Consider the following 23,404-nt stretch of genomic DNA (forward strand, 5'->3'; position numbering starts at 1 on the left):
ACGGAGGGGTTCGGGGGAGGCAACTTCCCCTGCCGTCTCCAGCCCAACTTCCAGTTCAGGACCCAGAGAATGACTCCCTTCTCTTGGTATTGCTTGCCACAGTTCTGTCTCACAATCTTCAGCATGATGTGCACTTTGCCACTCTGGTTTGTGGTTAGCAAAGTCCCTAATCCTTCTTCATTCATCACTGAGTTTCCTGCGATGAGCAAGTTCTCCTCGTTTGCTCAGTTCCCTTTTGTTAGGATCTCAGACCCTTCTCTGGTGGTCAGTGGGCTTATTGTTGCTACTACAACGAGGAAGCTCTCCACCTAAACCTGGCTTCCAATGGTTAGGGTCTCTGACCAATCTCTGGTGGTCAGTGGGCTTGTCGCAACTCTAATGGGGAAGATTTACTCCATACACTCAGTATAGTATTTGCTTTTGGTGGGCTGCCCATGACTGAGGTGAGAGCTTCATGAACCAGCCTCCCTTCGATCCTCATGTCCCCTCCGTCTCCTGTACATCCCAAACCTTGTATGGGATTGTGGTACGTCACCGGGTGTTAGGGAGAATTCTCTGTTTAGGCTGAATTTCCTAACCTAGTGAGTCCCCCAGCAGCTTTGCTGGATTTTTGGGGTTTATTTTTTCTCCTGCCAAGAGTGAGACTCTTTTACCCTCACTCTTGGACATGACTTGAGAGTGTTTCTGTGACTTGCTATGTGCTTATGGGCTATGGGGTATTTTTTTCCCCATAGGCTATCATTGGTTTTTGAATGTGTGTTACACAGCACCCTCAGTGCAGTAACACAGGGGTGTCATAGTGACCCCCAAACATAGACTCCACACCCGGGGACTGACTACTGTCTCCCTGGGTCTGTAAAGTCACCATTGACTTTACTAGTCTTAACTTAGGAACTTAACCAGTACAAACCATCATACTGTGGAAGTACTGGTAGGGGCAATTAGATTGCCCCTGGGTCTGTTGTCGAGGGGGTACTGTCCCGTCCCCCCTCGCTGAGTTTCTGGCTGGTGGCAGTGGATACCACAGAAATATTCCACCGGAATATTTCCCAATGGGATTTCCCATTGATTTTAATGCACCACTTTTTGGTGCAATGTTAAAGATACCGCCGGTTTATTTATTTAATATAAATTCACCAGTTGGGATTTTTTGCCAGAACTCGCCGCCAAAATGGCATCTAGGTTCACTTCAGTAACCCTGAACCCGAGTCGAGCCTTTGTTCCACTTTTGGCGGGCTTCTGCACAGAAGCCCTCCAAAGTGGTGCCATTCTGTCTGGGTACCACAGGGGCTGTGGGAGGGGGTTTAGGCACCCTGGACTGAGTTGCCTTGCCAACTCATGTCGCACTCTGGTGTGATTGGCCCAAGTGGTGAGCCGCCCCGCTCACCACTTAGCATGTTTGAGTGACAGCTAGGCTGTATGAATGGGGGTTTGCTGCATAAAAGCAGGGTTTTTGGGACTGGTTCTTCAGAAGTCACCCCAGGACCTAAGAAGCCGAAGAGGGAGAAGCCGAGCCGACCTGCCAAGACGACACCACCGGTGGAGCCCTGCGGAACTGTCTCACCACTTTTCCCAACGACAGAGGAGATCTCCAGCCGGGAGAGTCTCCTTCCCTTGACTGGTGGGGACAACCAGTTTCTGCCTTCTTTTCACCTCCCTGAAGCATCTCGTGGCCGCCTTGCCTGTGCCAAGCACCCCGGAAACCGGGATACCACTTTTTTCTCACCCGCGAAAGAGGGGTAACATCCTTTTAACCGGAAAAATCCACGGCTGGTTTCTTCCCTGGTAGTGCAACGATCTTCAGCTTTCCTCCACGTCGAGATCTTCTCTTCCTCTGGACGACGCCGCGACTTGCACCCACTACCAGGAACAACTGCCACCGCTGGAGGATCCTTTCCATTTTAAAAAAGGTACCGTGTTCCGCCCGGCTTCCCTTGCCACCGATTGTACGGGGTAGATTTAGCCCTCGGCTCTCGAACCTGGGTAAACCTGGGACACCCTAACTAAACTTTTCTAAACTTGGTAAAACCTTTTCTACTCACCTGTAAAGACTTGTGACATTATGTGATCTTGGGCATCTTTTCGCCTGGCTTTCCCTAGAGTGGGCCTGGCAACCGAACTTCCTTGCTCCGCAATAGACTGCCTTTCTAAACTTACTGTGAATCTCTGAAAAGTGTTTTACCTTGCTGTTTTCATTACTTCTGCCTTTTCCCTCCCTTTTTAACTAACTTGTTGGAGTGCCATCTAACGTTAAGCGCTCACCTCTGTTTGGAAATAAGTGGTGTTAACTTAGACTTGTCCAACAAATAACTAGGGATGTACATATAAGTAATAGTGACTGTGTTTTGACTTACTTACCTTTTCTGTGCTAGTGTAATTTATGAGTGTGTCTTTTAAATAAATAATTATATACTTTTACACCTAGCTCTGGTCAGTGTTTGCTTGTACTACTGTGCCTCTGTACCTATTATGTATGCTCTATATACTGCCTAACTCTTCTTGAGGGAAGTCTGACTGCTCAGCCACAGCTACCAGATACCTCTGGGTGGTACAGACTGCTACCAAGTGGGTTTACTGCCAAACACCTGTAGTCTTAAATCTTTTGCAGTGTTCCCAGAGGGAACTGCACAGGTTTCTGCCTAACACCGGGACTTCCTGGGACCACAGGTTCTCCCCAGCTCTGGTTCACTGCCGTTGCTCCATTGGCTGTGCGATACGTCTCCAGCCTGTTCCACTCTCCTACTCTGACTTCTGTCCGGGTTCGTTCCTTCAGAACCAGTAGAGGACTCCCACGGTGTACTCTTCCCTCCGGTCTTTCTGCAGCGCCTGGACCTCTTGCGCTGGTTTGCCTCCACATCTACTGCCAGACTCGGCAGGCTTTGACAAGGCCGTGCTCGACACATTGGATGGTCCTTTGTTACTTTGTATACCTTTTATCCAGTTCCTCTCATGCGGACTGTAAAAGTCGGGCCACCTCATACCAGTACCAGCACAGTCAATGACCTTCAGGTCTCCTGTGTTCTTCGAACTTTCGGCGTTAGTTATCTCCTGTGTTACAGCAATACACATAGGTGTACTTGAGGAGGGTTATGGAATGTTGGAGTGACAACATTCAATGGGCTTCACCCCAGATGATCGTCCTTGCCCCCAAAGGGATAGTTCCTCCCTATGAGGTCCCCCGCATTAAACCACCCTAGGGAGATTATTGGGTAGTGGCCGCACCTCCCTAGCCTCATTGAATAAGGCTCCCCCCTGGTGAGAAGGGACGACACCTTGCGAATCATCACAGCTACTATGCTTCACAAATCAAGGGCCTCTGCACATGGGAACTAGCAACTGTCAGCATTGTGGTAATCAAGAATACCACCTTTGCATTTGAACCCAGGTTCACATTCACTGAATGCAGGTACGCAACATACTCCGAAACCCATTTCAGGCTAAGGGATAAGGCTTACACCTGCTTGTCCATCGACTGGTGAGGGAGTGGTTATTTGGGCTTTATCTTGCAGTGCACCACCTCCCCCCCTTGATCAAAGAGACTAGGACTGGGATTAGTTTGTAGCAGGCCTAGGGTACCCGGCGCCAGCCCTTGGGGTCAAAATAAACTTGGCCAGATTAACCAAGCTAATGCCACTACTGCTTCCCTGTCATTGTTGTCCCTTGAACAACTGTCCATTTGGATGGTGGTACTCGAGAACTGTATGGCCCTAGACATCATACTCTCCTCCAAAGGGGGCTCCTGCAGATTCGTAAAAAGTTAGTGCTGTACTTTTATACCAGATATGAATATCACCAACATTCACGATACTGTAACCAGTTTACACAGTGGCGAGGAGTCTGGATGGTCCTTTGGTAAGTATGGTGTGGGCAGGGAGTGCAGCATTACTGCACTCCAGTAAAGACCCACCACTCTTACTACCCAATATCTTACACCTAGCCTAAATTATCTAACTGGTATTCATTGCACTTCAAAATTGAAAGTTATCGTAGGTATTTTTCCTCATTGCGCTGCCAAATTTGATTTTAGGTGGTTTTGTATTTCTGCGCCAAAGTTAAATCTAGGCGTTTCCATTGCACTGCCCAAGTTTATTCCAGATGGTTCTTCACTGGTCCTTCCGCCCCCTATTGTATAGTTAGCCACTGTGTTTAGCCTCATAGTTAACTTTTGTTGAACTGTGCTGCACCCTAGGAGTTAGCCATTGTAATCAATTCCATAGTTCACTCGTGTTGAACTGTGCTGTGCTTTCCCATTGTGTTGAACTGTGCGGCGCTCTATAGTTTGCCAATGCATTGAACTGTGCAATGCCCTGTAGTTGGTCACTGGGCTGCTCTGCGCCTTATAGTTAGCCGCTGCGTTTTACCCCATAAATATCCTCTGCTAAACTACATCCTGCTGCATAATTAACTTTTGAACTGGGCTGCACCCTATAACTAGCCACTGTGTTGAAATGCACTGCACCACTGTGGTTAGGCCACTGTGCTGAACAGTGCTGTACCCCATAGTTGGCTTGTGTTGAACGCTGCCATGCCTTACAGTTAGCCATCGTAAAGTCATACAGGTGGAGAGGACAGCCATTACTGTACTCCAGAAAAGTCGTCCACTCTCACACTACTACTGCTATCATGAACTGTTCTGAGCTCCATCGTTAGCCATCGTGTTAAAATGTGCTACCCTAGATAGTGAGCCATTGTGCAGCGCTTCATAGTAGGCAGTGTACTGAATTGTGGAAGTAAATGTGTTGCATTTAGATGTATATTACGGGCCAAGCGTTGGGTTGGATTTAGATGGATTTTGCAGGAAAGGAAATGTGTTGCAGAAAGGGTGTTATATTACAACTATTGGGAAGAATAGCCAGGTTTTATATCAGATATATCTGCAAGGTTAGCCTTGTCTCATATTTAGACAGAATTGTGAAGATTAACCTACTCCTCTTGGGTCCTCTGCACAGGTAGCCAAGGAAAGGCCATTGCTCTTGGATCCTGGCACTGGGGGTGGAGAAGCTAGGGAGATCACCTGGGTGGAGGGTCCTTGAGGATTGGGAATGGGGTGCCCTCAAGTGAAATATGGTAGCCACTTTCCCTATTGTTGATCGACCCAACTCTCCCCTGACCTTTATGGGCTTATAAACCAGTTCCCCCATTTTCCCCACATGGGTCACTTGACAGTACTGAGACGAGAAAGAGGAGACAGTAATGAACACCACACACTCTCACTACTTGTACTGGGACAAGGAAGACGCCTATAGAAAGTTACAAGGGTCAGACATGTCCCTTTAATTGTGGTCAGGCAAGTCTTATTGAAGATCCACACACACCAGCAGCCTATCAGGGCGTCGATCAGGGGGCTGCAGGTGTATAAAAAGAGACTAGTTCAGCAGAGATAGGTAGCTGGGAGACCGTTGTTTAAGAAATCAACAGGAGACCCTGCTACAGAGGAGGCAGCCTTGGTGCGACCGGACGAGGACCAAGACGCCGGCAACCTTTCCAGAAAACTTACACGGCCCATTGCCAGCAGGCAGCGTTAAGTGTGTGCACCCTGGTGCCTCCGCGAGTCATGCTCAGCATTAGGAGCTGCAGGTGAGCACCAAGAAGGAGGGACGCTTTCTGCATCCAGAAAACGCAACGCTGGGAGCTAGCATGCAGAGAAGACACCCAGCAGGCAAAGGAGTGTGAGAGAAGGAGACGCCACAAGGAGGACTCGTGAATGCCAGGTGCTCCTTCAATGTTATTGAATCCTGAACTAAATGGAACTTCGGAATACACGAAGCAAGGTTCCTTGAATGCAGACTAAATAGAAGTTTGAAAATTAAGCAAAGCACAGCCTTTTGAATACCAAACTAAATTAAACTTAAAAACCAAACGAGATTAATGCTTGTGTAATACAGTGAAACCAATGCATATGGCAAACTGCACAAAAGAGAACTTTATGATTAAGCGGCACGAATACGGATTGAACACCAAATGGAATACTGAAATTAAGCATTCTAAGGGAGGAATGGGAGAAACAATAGCAATTAAAGTGCATCACTCGAATGCCCAAGTGAAGTCAGTTACAGCAGAGGGCACAAGGGTGACAAAGAAACATAAGAAGGTGGGAGTGAGTAAAACCCCCTCAACTAACCTTTTATGACTAAATGAGGAGCCAAAAGTCTGAAAGGATGTGTAACAAGTGTTGGTAGAGCCAAGAGGCTGAGGAGAATAAGCTAGAAGTCATCGGCTCCGACAACTGCACCTAGACCAACGAGCCCTGTACATTGAAAACTCAGACATTGTTATAACGAAGATAGTCTTGGGGAAGGGAACACAAGACAGGAGCTACATCGCGTGGTCTTGGGAACAAAGACTCAAGCTCTTGTTTTCTGTGAACACTAGTGCTGGAAACATGGGGCAAGGGAACCAAAATGATTAAAACAAGATTGAATTATATTACTGTGAACTGGAGAAAGGTCATCTGGAGACTTTTTCGTGGAACTTTGTTATACTTGGTGAAGGGGAGCTGAGAGAAAGCTGTGAGCTGGAAGAGGCTCAGAACGAGTTAAGCACTATTGTTGTTGGTTTTGACATCCCTACACATTGGTTAGCTTTAGTTGCGAGGACATGCATAGGTTTGGGACACAAATGGACTTAAGTTCTTTGACTCTGGCTTTCCTTAGTTTAGTTCAGGTAGGGAAAACCAACCCAGTCCACTTTCTTGCAGAGCAACAGTAGCAGGTGCAGACTGCCTCTGTGGTGGTAACAGTGCATGGTATAAGGCAACATAACATCATGTATCATGGAGCTGTTGGGACTGCTAGAAGTGTCCATTGGGCAGATTCTACTCAGATGTGGTTATACTCCTGGGTCTGTCCAGGGTATGCAAATGCTTCTGCCAACATAGGATCAACACCTGTTCAAATGATTTATAAACTGCCCAGGTGATGTGCTGCCAGGTGACTGAAGATACGATTTGTTATGACATGCTTGGATGCGGCATATGCACTATTAGCAATGTGTGGAATGAGACTCAGGCGATGGTCTCATAGGAGGGAACTCTGGGGAATAATGCATGACCCACCCATAAGTACTCCCCATGTACTCCACCATTCTGCTTGCCTCACGCCATGTTGAGCCACTGCTATTAGTCCGCCATGCAATTTTTCGCTGATCAAGAAACTTATCACTCATACTCCCCTTCACTGTACACGCTTCTAATGTCTATCCATTTTGGTATACCTAAGCGTGTTTTGTGCTCTCGCCTTTTAGTCTGAGGCAGCTTTAGCGGGTGGATGTCATCAGATTACAAGACCCCTTACCTGCTTCGAGGCGAGATGTGAAACTTAAAGGGCGTATAGTTGCCTTGAAGAAATGCATTACACTGTCCTGCTTTTTGATTAAACAACCAGTTACTGATAGCGCAGCGAGTGCTGCCGAATGCAGAGATCATCAAAACACTGTACAAGATGGGCTTTGTCTCAGTCAGCAATAAGGAGCAAAGATGTGACCTTGTCAAAGACAAACACGATCCCCTTCCATTTTCTGGAACTATAAGATACCTGAACCCAAGTAGGGGTGGGAGGGATCATTTGTTTGCTTACCGCTTTGAATAATGAAGTGTTCATCAATACACGAGAATTGAGCAGTTTTACACAAAAGAAGATTCCCAAGGATTTCCAAAATGTAGGCTTGATCTTACAAGTCCTCTACTGACCAAGGTGGTCATGGTGCCTTCTTTTCTTAGAACCGACATGTCCTCAGTTTTACACCTACCATAAAGCCCGATTTCCTTCATCCCACTCCGGCAGCCCCCATCGAACTATGACAACAGCAGCATCTTCCACTGATTACCAGGAAAAGTGGAGAGGGAGGGCCTAAAAAAACAGCAATGCTGCATTTGGCTCTATTTCAACAATCAAGGAGACCAAAAACAACACTAACATGTACAATGAGCTTTGGAAGAACGGTAACCGGTGTGAAAAGAATTCTGGTCAAACGCTCCAATTAAAATGTGTTCAATTCTACAGTTCCTACCGGATGGCTTTTCAACAGGCCTTACAGTGTAAACACAGAGCGGACAATGGTAACAGCCTTTCAGGAAATGAAGAATAATGGCTCGGTGGGCAAAAATCTGGTAAACCAGTTCCTTAAAGGTTTCTTCTGTCAAGTTCACTCCATGTTTGAGGAGGCGGCGTGTGGGGGCCAGGAAACCCTAGTGTGTACTTTGCAAGGACATAAAACTACACTTCCCAGCAAACCTTGAGGGAAGTCAGTAGTTTCATTTGTGTGCCGTTACACAGCTGAACTAATTATTCAGGACTACTTTTATGCTGGCCGCCCGTGCCCAGGTCCGGATTATTGCAGCGTTCGGCACAGGCGGACGCAGCTCCTCACAGGAAGAATTCTCGCCACGTTTACAACGCCGAAGGACTGGTGGCGAGCTACCCGACTTTAAAACAGCGTTCCAGCCTTACGATGGTGAGTCTGAAGCATGTCTATTTCGGCCTCGCCATCAAGCACAGATGCTGCTTGATGGCCTTCAGCACCTGAAGCCTGTCATGATCACCAGGGAAGCTGGTAGTGACCATGCTTATTTTGAGAAAACCATCCCATATAGGAAAACCCAGTTTGCAAATAATGTGCTATGAAGCCATACTTTCTTCACCTCTTCTTTACTCTATTATCATTTTCCTGGATATTAACCCGAGTTTAGGCAAGAACATCTATATTCACCCAAAGGAGGCAACGTGGAAATTGTTTAAAATTTGCGATCTGCTTAGCAAGGTTTTATTGCAGGCTAAAAATCTCAGCTGCCTACTATTGGGTGATCATAAAGCCAATCTAGGGGTAAAGGAAGAAGAACCTGACGAGGATCAGGCTGCCTTGGCAAAAATGTGCGGTTCCAAGGCGTAGCCCCTTCATCCCAAAATACGATGCCACAGGACACCTGCTCAATGATTTTGAAAATGGAAGATGTCCGCCGAGAACCACGTTTAGATCAGGGGTGTGGTCTTCAGTGATAGATTACGGGCTGATAAATAATTATTATTTCACATATAAAACCATTCTTGATTTTAGGGTTGTTAAATCAGTGACCATAACCCTTCAGTGGTTAAGTGGTAGACTCTAACAGATGGGCCTGGTGAAATGACTAGAGAATCAGTTCAAACCAAAGCCAACCTTAACCAAGAGTTGGATACAAACAGTCTTAAATAGCCCAAATATTGGCCTTTCAAAATCATTCAGCTATTCTAAACCCCAACTTGGAAGACCAATTGACAATTTTGAACTCCTAATGCAGGAAATAGTGAACCCTTTTGATAAAAGACAAATTGAAACACTGAATACCCGAACCAGAAGGAGAGTGGATGCACCATGGTTCGATTCAGAGTGCAGGAAGGCAGTGGAGATTGTGTGAAGAATCTAGAACTGGGGTTCTCCGTGCGGGAGAACTCCACATTTTAAAATTGGGTTATAAAAGCTTACATAAAAGAAATAAAGACCATTTAGAAAAACAATGGGATCACTTGGACCAAATGGTATGAGAAAATAACACGCAGGGTTTCCGGAGGCTGGTGGCTAAAGAGACAACATTGAGGGATAACAATGAAGCTAACATAATTAAGCCTGAAGTATGGTGCTTGCATTTCTCAGTATTTTATTTAGCTCAACTGAGGTTGGGATACCTGGGACAGGACTGGGCGTTCCGGTCGTTGATTGTGTACAATTTGTAGAAGAGATCATTGCTTCATTGGTGAAGTTTTTAATGCAATGGCTACTTCCTGTCTCTTGGGAGGGGAAAAAAAAATAAAGCAAAAAAAATAAATAAAGCAAAAAAGAAGGGGAGCTTAATCGTGTCGATTTTCCAAAAAGGATCAAGTAACGAGCCCCACTGTTATCAGCCTATTTCTTTGTTTGATAGTATTAGCGAAATGAATATTGATAAGATTAGAAAAATGGGCAGATATTAAAGGAATGGTTCGCCCAAAATGTTTTATTTCAATATATATTTTTTTCGAAGTCCCTATGTAAAATTTTGAGCAATTCAAGCTCAAAGATAGCACATGGGGGCATCCATTTTGTGAAATGGATGCCCGCCGCTGTGCTCGCTTTGGCGGCACTAATGAAGGAAAAGCCAGCCAGCTGTAGTAAACGAAAGCTACCACTGGGTGGCTTTTCTTTCATTGGTGCTGTACACGGAGGACGGGGACCGGAGACTACAGGCAGAAAAGCTGCAGTTGCATCTCGGTAAGTGCTATTTTTTTAATAAAAATAAACACTAGCTGCGGTTTTATTTCTAAGTTCTCCGTGCTGGAGGAGCCCGGAAAACTTAGAAATAAAACCGCAGCTTTACAAACGTTGTATTTATGTTTGTGGTTGCTTTTGAAGCGACCGCAAACATAAATACAACGTTATTGTGTTTGAAAACGCTGCGGTTTTTCTTTCTAAGTTTCTCAGGCTCCTCCGGCTCGGAAAGAAAAACCGCAGCGTTTTCAAACACAATAACGTTGTGTTTCTGCCTGCCGTGGCTATCACTTTGGGTCTCCGGTGCTCCCCCACGGAGGCCGTGGTGTTTCTGCCTACAGCCGATTTCCCATTTGGGGCTCTCGGGCTCCCAATGGGCCCCCCGCCCCCCCCCCCCGCGAGCCCCAAATGGGAAATGCTAAATGCTGCAGTGTTTCTGCCTAAATCTGCTTTCCCATTTGGGGCTCTAGGGCTCCCGGAGACCCAAAGTGATAGCTTTTCGTAGGAGCCTGAGAAACTCAGAAAGAAAAACCGCAGCGTTTTCAAACACAACCGCATTGTGTTTCTGCCTGCCGTGGCTATCACTTTGGGTCTCCGGTGCTCCCCCAGAGTGAAAGCAAAGGCAGGCAGAACACACAACACGGTTGTGTTTACATGCCGCAGTGTTTCTGCCGTGGGGAGCCCTAAAGCCCCAAATGGGGAAGCAGATTTAGGCAGAAACACAACGCGGTTTTCAAACACAATATCATTGTATTTATGTTTGCGGTCGCTTCAAAAGCTACCGCAAACATAAATACAATGTTTTTAAAGCTGCCGTTTTATTTCTAAGTTTTCCGGGCTCCTCCAGCCAGGAAAACAAAAAAAAAAAAAAAACGCAGCTAGTGCTGATTTTAAAAAATCAATAAATAGCACTTACCGAGATGCAGCTGCAGCTTTTCTGCCTGTAGTCTTCGGTCCACGTCCTCAGAGTCCCGGCAGCAATGAAGGAAAAGCCACCCAGGTAGCTTTTGTTTACTACAGCTGGCTGGCTTTTCCTTCATTAGTGCCGCAAAAGCAAAAGCCAGCACAGGCGGGCATCCATTTCACAAAATGGATGCGCCCATCTGCTTGCTTTTGCACATTTTTGAGCTTGAATTGCTCAAAATTTTACATAGGGACTTTGAATAAAAAAAATGGCAATCGTTTTTTTTTATATTGCCTATCTATTTTTTAAATAAAAGTTTTTGGGCGAACCATTCCTTTAATTAAAATGCTGCTCGAAAAGCCAGATAGGGTTCAGAAAAGGATATACTACATTGGATCACTGTTTCCGGTCGAATAGGATCATTGAAAAATATACTAAGATTAGGTCAGGATGTCTTTATGTTGCTTTCCTGGATTATCGAAAGCTTTTGATTCTCTAGATAGGGCAATTTTGTGGATAGGCTAGGAGTTCCTGCGGATTTACTTAGCGCCACCTCATTGATGAGTCCCAACAAGACTGAAGGACGTGTCTGGGGTTGCTGTTTGGTACTCTTGTTCAAAGGAGGTTTGCCTGGCATTTCTGTGCTAGACTGCCCTTGTGGGTGCACACAGACTGATATGCAAATGGGTATTCCTCCTTTGTGAAAAGTACAGTGAGAAAAAAAAAGTGATGGCTGCGGACTCTCAAAGTGGGAATAAAAACACAGAACAGGTTATCATGCCATGTTTTTTCTAGAGAGGGGCGCTTGTTACCTTTTCTGTATAAATGCCCATGTTTGGCAACCTACTCTAGGGAGTTCACTGCTAACAAAAAGGGGTCAAACAAGATGCCCCTTGGCCCCATTATTGTTTATTTTGTTTCTGCCGGACTTTGACCCATATACTTAATTAGCAAAGACTACCCCCCCACCCCCGAATATGTTTGTTGTAACACAGGGGTCTTCAAGGGTCTTGAAATTATGCAGCCAAGTTTAAGGAGCATAGTCTCGAATTGAACTTGGAAAAAACTAAAATAGTTCAATTTGGTAACGCCAAAAAGAAGTTTGCACGAGCAATAAATAATGTAAATATTGCAGTGATCAAGACTTACAATTATTTAGGAATTCTCTTCCATCAGAGTGGCTCCTGGTCCCACCATATTAAAAGAATGCTAAAGGAGCTCAAACGGGTCTTCGAGGGTTGACACGTGTAGGATATATTTACCCACTCAGCAGTACTTCCCCCACATCACTAAGCTGCACTTCAGCAGCACCAGCAAAATGGCTGCGCTGGCTCCTGTGAGCACCATTGCACCCAAACTGCGTTTTGCAGCAACAAAACGATGGCTGCACGGTTTTGCCAAGCGCCATTGGGCAGGATGGAACGGGGAGCACCCCGAGAAAGGCTACTAGGGTGTGTTCTTGTTTGTCTTAAAGAAATGGAGTGAAAAAGCAGCGCTGCTTTGCTGCAAGCCCAAAATTCCTATTAAAAAAGGGAATATTTCACCTTTAAAATGATGCTGCTCTGATGCTATTTTTCCCTGTTTTCATCAAACGGCTTTTATTTAAAAGAGCCTTATTCCTAAATGACAGGCTGTGCCAGCCAAACCTGAGAACATCAATAAAAGATTTCCTTCAGCTACACGGGAAACGCTTACATTTTGATACAAAGTGTAAAAAAAAAAAAGAAATCACTGCTTGAAAACAAAAATCATAGCTTTCTGTGCACATGTCAATTTCATGAAGACTTTTGCCTTGTACAGACTGTTGTGTAAAACAAGCTGACTACAGCTACAAAACAATGTGTGGGAAGTCAGAGGGAAGAGCAAAACCAAAATCGAAAGGAATATGCCAGTCTTCACCACATGGGTCAAAATGGCCTTTTACAAAACAGAGGGAAACAAAACGCCAGTTTTAAAAAAGTATAATGTTAAATGAAAGCTTGTCCATGCCTAGCAATGTAAAGGGGTTTGTTGCTGGGGAAGACATATATAGGCTGTTTTAATTCAGGACAAAATAAAATAAAAATAAAACTGTTAAACTGCCTCGGCTGGATTTTGCAAGCTCCCAAAACAGGTTATTCCTGTTGGCAGAGCTAAGGTTTCCCCCAAAAGGGAACCACCATAAACTTCCAAGACACCTGGCTGATAATTGCTAGGTTGGAAAACTTTGACTGACCAAGGCAAAGAAACTTCACATACTCATCAGACTTGGGTCTGGGCTGAGCCATGTTACAATGGCACTTCTAGGACATGTGTAAAGTGAAAAATCACAATTCCTCGTGACTTTTACCAGAAGCTTCAAAGGAAACCTCAGTGACAACCCTGGGTTGAGGGGGTAGCCTTGGAAAGGCATGCCCATATATGGGGAACAGACTGAACAGTTGCCTGCAAAGACAATTTACTAATAAAAATGTTAAGACTTATCTCTGCAGCAGGACTTTGCAAAAATGTGAAAAGTTAACTGTTTAAATGTGACTTTATGGGTTTTCATTTAAGACGTCACTGACACATGGGGAATCGAAATGACAGAGAATTGGGTATAATAAGAAAAGTATCCATGATGCCATTAAAAATGTTAATACTTACATGCCGGACGATAATCCAGACACACATGTAACGTTACAGAATTTTAGGCTGAATATTTAATACTCAAAATAACTAAAAAGTATTAGAAGGGCGAAACAATGTCTTACAGATTGCAGAGTTGGACTGGTATATTCTGCATAAAATATGTAACCTGCTTATATAATTTGTTAAAATGCTTCAACTGTACAAATGGATCATATCTGGCAAAAACTGAATTTTAGCTAAAGTAACTGTGGGAGGTTTTGAACAGTGTAAAACTCACATCATTAATCTGACATCCTGCCCTTGAAATCCAACCAGTTGAGAGCAAGGCGGGGACCATCATCCTTGACCAATCCAGTGGTTTAGAGGCGTGCTTAGCTAAGCCTGCCCCACCATATAATTCTAAGATGTCACTATCCATTATAAATAAGAGTCCCTGACAGGACACTACACACACACACACACTCTCCTGAATTTCCTGCGCAGGCGTTCCTGATCTGTTCCAATCATTTTGCTGATTCCAGATTTCACTACAAGGCCAAAGCATTGCTGACCCTACTCCAGCAAGGCCAAAGCATTGCTGATCCTGTCCCAGCAAGGCCATTGATCCAGAAACAAAAAAACCACTAAAATCCCATTAAGAAAGGGAAAAGCTGTGGTACCTTTGGCATCCTGAAATCAGACCGGCTTGCTGCCCACTAAATGCATGCCCGCTGCAACCCTGCCATCCAGCTGTCCTTTTCATATTGACATTTTATTTCTATCACACTCGTACACAAGTGTTTCAGATAAAAAAGGCAACAAACAGTGGTAGTGCAGCCAGCAATTTGCAAGTTCCAGCTTTAAGGCAGCAGACAGGGTAGGTCTGATAAGTGCAGGAAGAAAAAGGGGGAGCTGTATAGCCTGGTAACTTTTTAAAAACTGTTCGAAATCAAGGACAGGGGGCACAGAGTATTCTAAGAGCTAGCGCCATCTCTTGTTTCATTTCTGTCTGGTGTAAATCCTAAACCCTTAGTTATATTTTGAGTAATCAAACTAATTTCCAGTTAAAGTTGAGCACTGGGGTAATAAGGTTGACCTCGCGAATCAACCTTGGCGCTTACTGTTTTCCTCTTTCACAATATAATCTTGATAATTTAGTTTAAGTAACAATTGCATCTCTTTCAAAACCGAAGTTTTCATTTTAACTGCTCTATTCTTTCTTAAAACTGAACCCCATTCCACCCCGAAAATCTCATTCAAATCTTCAGCTACCACCATTCTTTCACTTTGATATTGTCCCTGTGATATACATCTGTCCCCCAGACCAAAAACCGCATTGCGATTTTCAGTATTTCACCCGTTTTTATAAAATAAAAATAAAAATTGGGTCATTTTAAACAGGAATTGAAAGGAAATGCAATTTTCCCACGTGTCATTTGGCTGCAGCATGTTTAAACTTTCCACTCGTTTTCAAATTGTATGCTCTTGGTGATCCATTGCCTTGTGATGTGCTTATATTACTGCTTTTGTGAGAAATCATATTCACCTCAAAGTTGTAACCGCACATTATTTATTTTCCATTTCCGAGTGTCATTTCATGCTATTCCAAAGGGATTTAAACTCTTTTCCACTTATTTTGTGAGGGAAGGTCGGATTTTGATTCTGTTTGCTGCCTCTTATTTCTGACTACCTAAGAATCTGATTAATTGTGGGTTGAGGAAAACCGTGCAAGGGGATATTCTAACTTGGGTACTTTCTATCCCAATTCAGAAAGTGCTCATATTCACTTGTGCTTTGTATATGTTCTACCTAAAGGTTAACCAAGTACATTGCAATTATCACCCCATTGTTGATTGCTGCCCCATATTAAAAATCGTAGATTTCTTTTGAATTTTAAAAATAAATAAATATTGCAATTTCACCAACCGGCCTGGTTCATGGTCCATTGTGACCCGAAGTATTTGAAAAAAGGGGGGTGTGAGACGAGTTGTGTACCATCTCAAATTGAATCTGCATAAAATCAAGAGAAAAGGCATCTCAGTTGTGCGCTACATACTAGACTGAGACCAAGGTGTGTGTCACCTGAATGAAATCCTTAACATATTTTTCTACTAGAATTATGGGGGCAAGAGACTGGATAAATGCTTATGGGTCATGGAAACCAAAATACAAACATCAGTTTTGTATGGGTGTGAAATATGGGGCCACTCAAACTGCACAAGGCTGGATGTGGTGCAGAATGAATTTTAGGGATTGGCCCTAGTGCACCAGGGGACACTCTATGAACAGAGCTTGGCATTAATAGTATAGCAGTTCTAGTGGAGAGCAAGTTTTTGGAATTGTATCCTAAGACCAATACATTTGATAGCTCAAACCCTATTAGGCAAAATGTAGCTCAGGAAATGCACTCGTCGCCACAGTGATGCTGGAAATGCATTGGTGGGACAGGGCCTCCATGTCCTTGTCCCGTGTTGCCGTCTGTGTGTTCTCTGTTCTTTTCTGCACAGGAGTCCATATGGGACCCCTGGCAGTGCAGTTCTTCCTCTTTTTGGTTGTGGTGAACAGAGACCCTCGAGATACCTTTATGGCACCCATGGGTGGGGGTAAAACCCCTGTGCCCCAAGTGTATGTTTTTGTGATTTATGTCTATGTTTCTTCTGTGATTTATTTCTATGTTATCACTGGTTGCTTCTAAGCTTTGAATAAATAGCCGTATAAGTGCTCATTGTTCTCTAAGAGTGTGTGGTTGCAAGTTATTGCGTCCTTCTGCGTTCAGAGTATTGGCTCTGTAATTGCATTGGTGATTTATGATTTTCCGTGCACTCTGGGAGAGCAATACAGTGACCAATATGCATTCCATGTTATGGGTGTCTGGTTTCTATGTGTGACACAATGAATTGCGACAACCCTGCCCGAAACGAACATGAATGAAGTGTGGTTTGCTGAAAGGCTGGATGCTTGCCCCAATCCACCCGTGTTATGGGTGTCTGGATGGAAGTGAATGGCCTAAATGAGCCTGATTGGCTGCCTGCATGAATGCCCTTCGGTCCGATTGGCTGACTGAGCATGGCTCAGTAGTGTGAATGAGGGAGAGATGTGTATATCTGGGGACCTCCCACTTCCCAATTTGTTCAGAAGCTGAAGTTAAAACTTGAAGCTGCTGATCCATGAAGCCCAGCTGAAAGAAGAGTTGCTGCCGCTTTCCTTTGACCTAATCTAAACGTTGTTGAGTCTGTCGAGGACTGATCCAAAAGAGGACCTGGCTAGGAGACCTCTGCCCGAGCTACGTATTCGATCCTCATGGTGGCACACTGGAAGTCAGTCCCGAAACGCTGTCGACCGGAGACGGGGGTTCGCCGAGAAATCTTGAAGTACAGCACAAGGACATGGAGACCATCGAAATCGCCGTCGACCAGGGTTTGGAGGATTTCCGTAACCGCTGTGAGCCTGTCGAGTGGTGTTGCCCATAAACGGGGACAGCTTGACGCCGACGCTTGACGCTGTGCTGCTCGACAACCGGAGCCGCAACCCTCCACCTTGACTAAGAACATTAAACGAAGGGCTCCCTTGCCATCACCGTCAACCACTTTGTCCCGCCGGAGAAAGTCAAGGTTGTCGATGACCAAGGAAAGTCCGCTGGTGGGTTTCCTGCCACCCGAAGTCCACAAAGATGCTGACAAGTGAAGAACCGAAATCCAGCCGGGCCTACATTCACCGAGTCTTTTGCGAAACCGAACTCTTTGCATCGAGGTGCACTGCATGCCTCATCTTCCCAGGACTTCCTCGAATTATCATTGAAGAGCACCAAGAAGATCGAAGCTGCTGTCTTGACGCCAGTGTTCACATTTTCTTCGAGGAATCTCGACGCCCGATGGCTCCTGCTTTAAAGGGAGTCCACTCCGTAGGGATCCGTCGAAGAAACTCTTCTAACTCAGGTACATTGGGATAGTTTTAACCAGGAAACAAGACTATTTAAAAATATATGGACTGGGCCTGTTAATACAGGTTACCTAGGTGGGTGGGGGGGGGAGGGGAGGGAAATCCTCACTCAGAACTGCCTAGGTAGAGGGGGACAGCATTCTGCCATTGTTAAACCTAACTTGCCTTCCTTCCTATGATATATGCTGACACCCACTGCTGCATGATGTGTATGCCATTATAACTGTCAGCAGTTGATGTATTTTAAAAAAGGAGTTAATAGCTAAGTGCGGTACCGCATAGACATTTTATATAATGGCCATATTAGAATTGCCAGAGTACAAAGTGTGTTATTTGATGTATATATCTTGAACCTTATTTTTATATAAAGAACTGTGTTAGCACATTATGTGGACATTCCTTTGTGGGAGGCCTCGGGACTACACTGTACTTAAGAACCAGCATGCATCACCTTCTGAGAGCTTAAGCCTTGGTTGCTCGTCCATAGCTGCCCTATACAGAACCTTGGCTGGGGTGCTCTGTGGTTCTACTCTGCCATATAGAGGGCAGGAGTACAGATACCCCCTCCAGTCTTTACAGCTAGCCAAAGAAAAATACACATGGTACAATTTTGGAAATAGTTTGATAAAAAAGTGGGACATAATTAACTGCCTAACCAAATTGAAGATCAACCATAGGGACAAAGCTCGAGCATTTTAGTATGACGAACCGCTTATACTCTTCCCTCATTGATGCCATTTTATGTCACCTTGAGTCAGCGCATCTATGAGAGAGGTGCTGTAAACTCCTTGAAATTTCCAAAGCATAGAAAAATAATGTTAATGGTCCGATTAAACATTCTACCATTGACAGCTACAATGTCTTGGCTGGACGACCATAAAGTATGTTCCTGTGGAATAGAATGGCATACGAGGAGACTATAATCCACTTTTTTATTAATATGCCCCCTCCTGGCTACCCTGAAGTCAATGTTTTAAAAATTATTTTGTTAACTTCGGTATTCGTGATATTTTGAAAGCGAGGTCTCCATTTATGAATTGGAATTATTGAATTGTATATCTGATGTCCATTTATGTAAAGGAAGGACTCAAAATGTATGGCAGACCATTTTTAAAACAAGGTTTATGTTTTAAATTAATATTTATAGCAATTTAGTGATGTTTAATGATAGTTAATGGCTAACGTCGAATAAGCCTTTACTACTACTCTCCTTGTTTTTAATTCTCCCCTTTTGTTTTTTCAATAGTTTAGTTTCTTTAATTATTTTGTGAGCAAAAAGTACCCACATTTGGTTTTAAATTCAACCCGAACATTAATACATCAATATAGGATATCACTCACAAACGTCGGTCATACTACTACAATCAAAGATAATTATCCAAAAAAAGTCACACAGGGTCTCATGTTAAAGTAACTGTCTTCTACTACGAGCACCAGCATGCAATATGCAAAACCAGGATTGTCCTAAAGTGGGACCTAGTAGGCACCCATTATCCATTTTACAGTATATACATCCTTTATGCAACCTTAAAAACATGACAATTTCCAAGGGTATGCATGAGTAGGGCCAAGCCTGCAGGGGCGTTGCTAGGGGGGGCTAAGGGGGCTATAGCCCCTGATCTTTTGGTTGTAGCCCCGGATAGAATCTCAGGAGCTACAGCCAAAAGACTAGCTAGCCCCCAGTCCCAACAGTTCCGACATCAGCTTAGCCCCGGGTCTTTTCCAGACCTAGCAACTCCCCTGGGCCAAGGGTTTGGGTGTTAGAAATGTTGGACAAGACCTTACACAGTCAGTTGATGCGGGAGACACAGTTGTGAATGGTAGGTCCCTTTTTAGGTATTAATCATGCATAAAAATGTGTTGTTAAATTGACATATACAAGTGGCATTCAGAAGTCTTTCAGATTCAAGACATACATACATACATACCTGTGCGAGTTAAGGGATCGTGGAGAAGACTGGGGGCTGGGGAACAAGAACCATGAAAAGGCGAAACTCACAGAGTTGAGTTGATCTTGTACAAATGTATTTTCAAACAGAATTGTACAAACAGGGAGTGCTGACAAAAGAATTTTAACTCTATGGAGTCAAAGTTGATGATCACATTGTTATTTACTGTTTTCTTTATGTGATGGTATCTCAGCGGAAAAACTGATTTTTCAATTAATGTGATCAGTTATTATATTTGTTTTCATTGTCTTGTGTTCCTGTCAAACATTGTACCCATTTATCAATATGTACAGTCATTCTTATTGTTAATATTAAAAGTTAGCTTTCCAATGGTATGGGCCTATAGAACATATTATTTTGCTTTAGTATACATCCTTTGGACAGGAGTCCCCAATTTACTTTCAGCAAGCCCAACATATGTCAACTTTCTAACACACAGATACTACATGTTCTAACAACTAGAACTACATGCACCAATACTAGTCCAAGCGGGCGGGAGAAGTGCTGCTCTACTTTATAAATTAAGTTTTACTGTTCCTATACTTTTTTTTTTTTTAAAGAAACCGTTCCGGAATGATTTTGGTTTTAAAATAAAAGCGTAGGAAGAAGTTGAAACTTGCACTCCAGTGCAATGCACTCAAAATTCACTTAAGCAGCTGGCACATTTGTTTAGGGGTTTGGATTGCGCGGAGTGGGTGTGGTGATGGGGTCTGTGGGGAGCAGCGACAGGCTAGCAGAGAACATAGTTCCACTACTTCTTTTCAAACACTTCGACCACTGAATAAGACATATTTAGTGACTGTTACCGTGTTCATATCATGCACGAAATTAGTCTTTTTAAAAAACATTTATTATAAGCCTTTAAAATCATGTATGGGGGACAACGTGGCCACAAGAAAAGAGTAGGACGACACCCCCTAAATTCACAACCCCGCAATGGTGTTACACCTTTTCAAATTGCTTAGAGCTGCCAGTGCGCTTTGAAACATAGGTGCCTTGCAAATACTCAAATAAAATAAAGGTAATCGACAGACTCAAGCACCAATGCAGTCAATAACCAGTCAGCTGTACACCGGAACAAACAAAAAAAAAATGTATATATCATAACGTTTGCCACCCGGCGGCGTACAGGGCTGAATCTGCACCGTACAGTCCGAATCACAGCTCGTGTCCCGCCCAACCTGGTGTAGTGGCAGCTGAGAGGGGGGGGGGATGCTTCAACCAGCCACCAGCAGAATACAGAGACCAATTGGAGAAGTTTTTGTTTTGCTTGGATAACGTCATATCCTTACAGGCACGGGCATGGGCTGGCCTATAGGCAAAAGACGGAAGTGCAGGTCTAGTGTGCTGGTGTGGTGCTATGCCACTTAGATGAGTTACCACTGTACAGCTAGTTGTTTTGACCATTGTTACTGAACAATATATGTTGCAAAATGTAGACTCCCCTTTTGTGCTACTCAGCCAGTGTGGAAGAAAACAAATTGCCATTTCTGACTATGGGCCACTTTTTCCATTGGTGCCCAAGACAATTTTATGCCTCAGTCCGACCCTGTATCCTTATAGACTGGGATCTGGACATGCCATTTTTGGCACAAGCATGTGAAGGCTGCAGTATGCACGTCGTTGAGCAAGTGCATGGCCTACGTTGCGTTTTCAATAGTGGAAAAAACACATTTTGGTGGTCACGAAGCTGACATCAAAAGACATTTTACAACTATTTTTAAACAATGGGCGTATAGTCCTCCACAAATCACAGGATCGGCACAGCTTTGCAACATGCACATAAGACTAGTACGATTTTAACTTGCAATACTTCTGTTGAAAGATTAAAAGCAAGGCAGAAAGGACATACATACCTGGAACTTGTTTTCATAGTTCATGAGATCCTTTCCATACCTCGGGCAACAACAGGCGAGACCCATGACTAAAGACAAAATGAGAGTAGATATTCTCACGTTAACTAGAATAGGCTTTAGTCGTCGATTTCCCTAAACTACATAAACACACATTGCTTTTGCCCAGCCAGGCATGAAAGTCACTTCATAGCAGAGGGGTCTGGCCCGACTAGCAGTGCGAAGAAAGAAACACGCAACCCAGGTCTCCCTCTTCCGGGTAAAGTATGGAACCCCAAACACCGACCCCCAAAAGAACCTAGACACACACTCCCTCCCGTGGCCCACCCTAAAGATTGTAAGGTACGGTGGGCTAGAGAAATTAGGTCAGATTCGCCTGAGTGGTCTCTAAAGCACCTTTGCCCAGATAGCAAAGCCGTCCGCAGGTCAAGTTACAGATCAACTTCGCATTTTTAAAATGTAACCTACCTGGCTAGGTCCATGATTCTCCGAAAAGGAGAGGACGAGATCGCAGAAGTGGGCAGGGCCATGGTAGAAGGGACACACGTAATGCCAACCTCATAGCAGAGCAAGAGGCTCGATTGTGGCGGTTCAGGCTCAATCAGCTGAGGTTCAAATACACAGCCTTTAAGGAATAAAGTTTACTTCGTGTCACCAGGCAACCCGTTTCCAGCTGTGTGCTTGTTTGTCAAACATGCATTCTGGGAGATGTTGTCGTGGGCTGGCCAGGAGCATCTTTTTGCCAGTCAGCAGACCACAATGATGTGTAAAAGGAAGGGCAAGATTAGAATATTGGTGCCACTGTGACACGCACTCACCGCCTCCTACATTAAAACAAAATATCATGTTGCAACTCTCACATCAGGCGCTTCCAATAGTGTAAGAGGAGACAGATGATCCTCGGAGGAGCAAACTGTCCTTAAAGAAGTAAGCCATCAATATTCTGCCAAACGTGTGCCCCATTCCATCTGGTAGTTTTTGTATTCTGGTATTTGTACCCATGTATCCTCCACCCCATTATGTACCTGGACTTCAAGACCCAGGATACAAAGAATAAGAACACGACAGACATGTAAAAGTCGATACCTCCAGTGCCCTTGAGGCTTAGGCCTTAAAGGGGCGCTGATTGCGAGAAGAGAGAAAACCCTTCCCACGGCTCGTTAGTAGTCTGTATAGTGCCACTGGACACAACAAACACTGCCACGCCAAAGGTAGGTCCACGCCCACCGTTGCTTCCCCCTTCTTATCTTACAACTCCAGCACTTTAGTGCACAAATTCCAAAAGAACAGATCCATGCCTGCTATCGACAAATGCACGCCGTCCCTCTAATAGTAATCAGGTGATTTAAGTTGATCAGACCATGCCTGACCTGCGTGAAACCTCTGCCCCTTGCAGAACTTTGCCATTGCCCCATTTAACTTACTCCTTGATTTCTCCACTGCAGAATGACTTTCTGCTCCTCTCCATGCCTGTTTTGGGATGATCTCGGACCAGATGATCTCGGCATCACCCAACTGAGAAGACTACTTCCTTCAAGATGCACATCATTTCCCTCATCAATGACCCTCTGCCCAAGTTTGTCAGGTCGTTGCCGCCTAGGTGGATGTTAATTACGGCGGGCCTGTGATGCCTGCCCAACATTTGTCAATGTGCCCTTGTAACTGCGCCCAACTCATCACGGGCACACCATACCACTAGACCCAATACTCGCCAGCGGTCATCCTCTCCCTTTCCGTCATCCAATTAGCCCTGCCCCTTGTCACAAAAGAAGGGCCCACCACCCAAACGGACCGTCTCTCTCCTTCGGGCTGCTGTCAATTGGAGGGAGATGAGAAGGTGGTACATTACTACTACATTTTGTCTGGCCTTCTACATCTCCTAAAACACCTAGACTTCCAACACCCAATTCTCATAATTGCCTCAGGCCCCATGCCCAGCTCGGCTGCGGATG

General features: G+C 44.5%; 1 protein-coding gene across 3 annotated transcripts in view; it reads right to left on the reverse strand.

Moving 5' to 3' along the window:
- LOC138569637 (fibroblast growth factor receptor substrate 2-like) overlaps positions 1–23,404 on the reverse strand; it is a 385,144-nt gene that overhangs the window by 356,412 nt on the left and 5,328 nt on the right. For all 3 annotated transcript variants that reach the window (XM_069647780.1, XM_069647779.1, XM_069647782.1), the window contains exon 2: positions 21,456–21,523. In XM_069647780.1, the coding sequence (XP_069503881.1) occupies positions 21,456–21,523 (68 nt within the window). The remainder of the gene's footprint in view (positions 1–21,455; positions 21,524–23,404) is intronic.

This window comes from Ambystoma mexicanum, chromosome 2q, assembly GCF_040938575.1.
Source record: "Ambystoma mexicanum isolate Mex_15411 chromosome 2q, UKY_AmexF1_1, whole genome shotgun sequence".
NCBI classification, from domain to species: Eukaryota; Metazoa; Chordata; class Amphibia; order Caudata; family Ambystomatidae; genus Ambystoma; species Ambystoma mexicanum.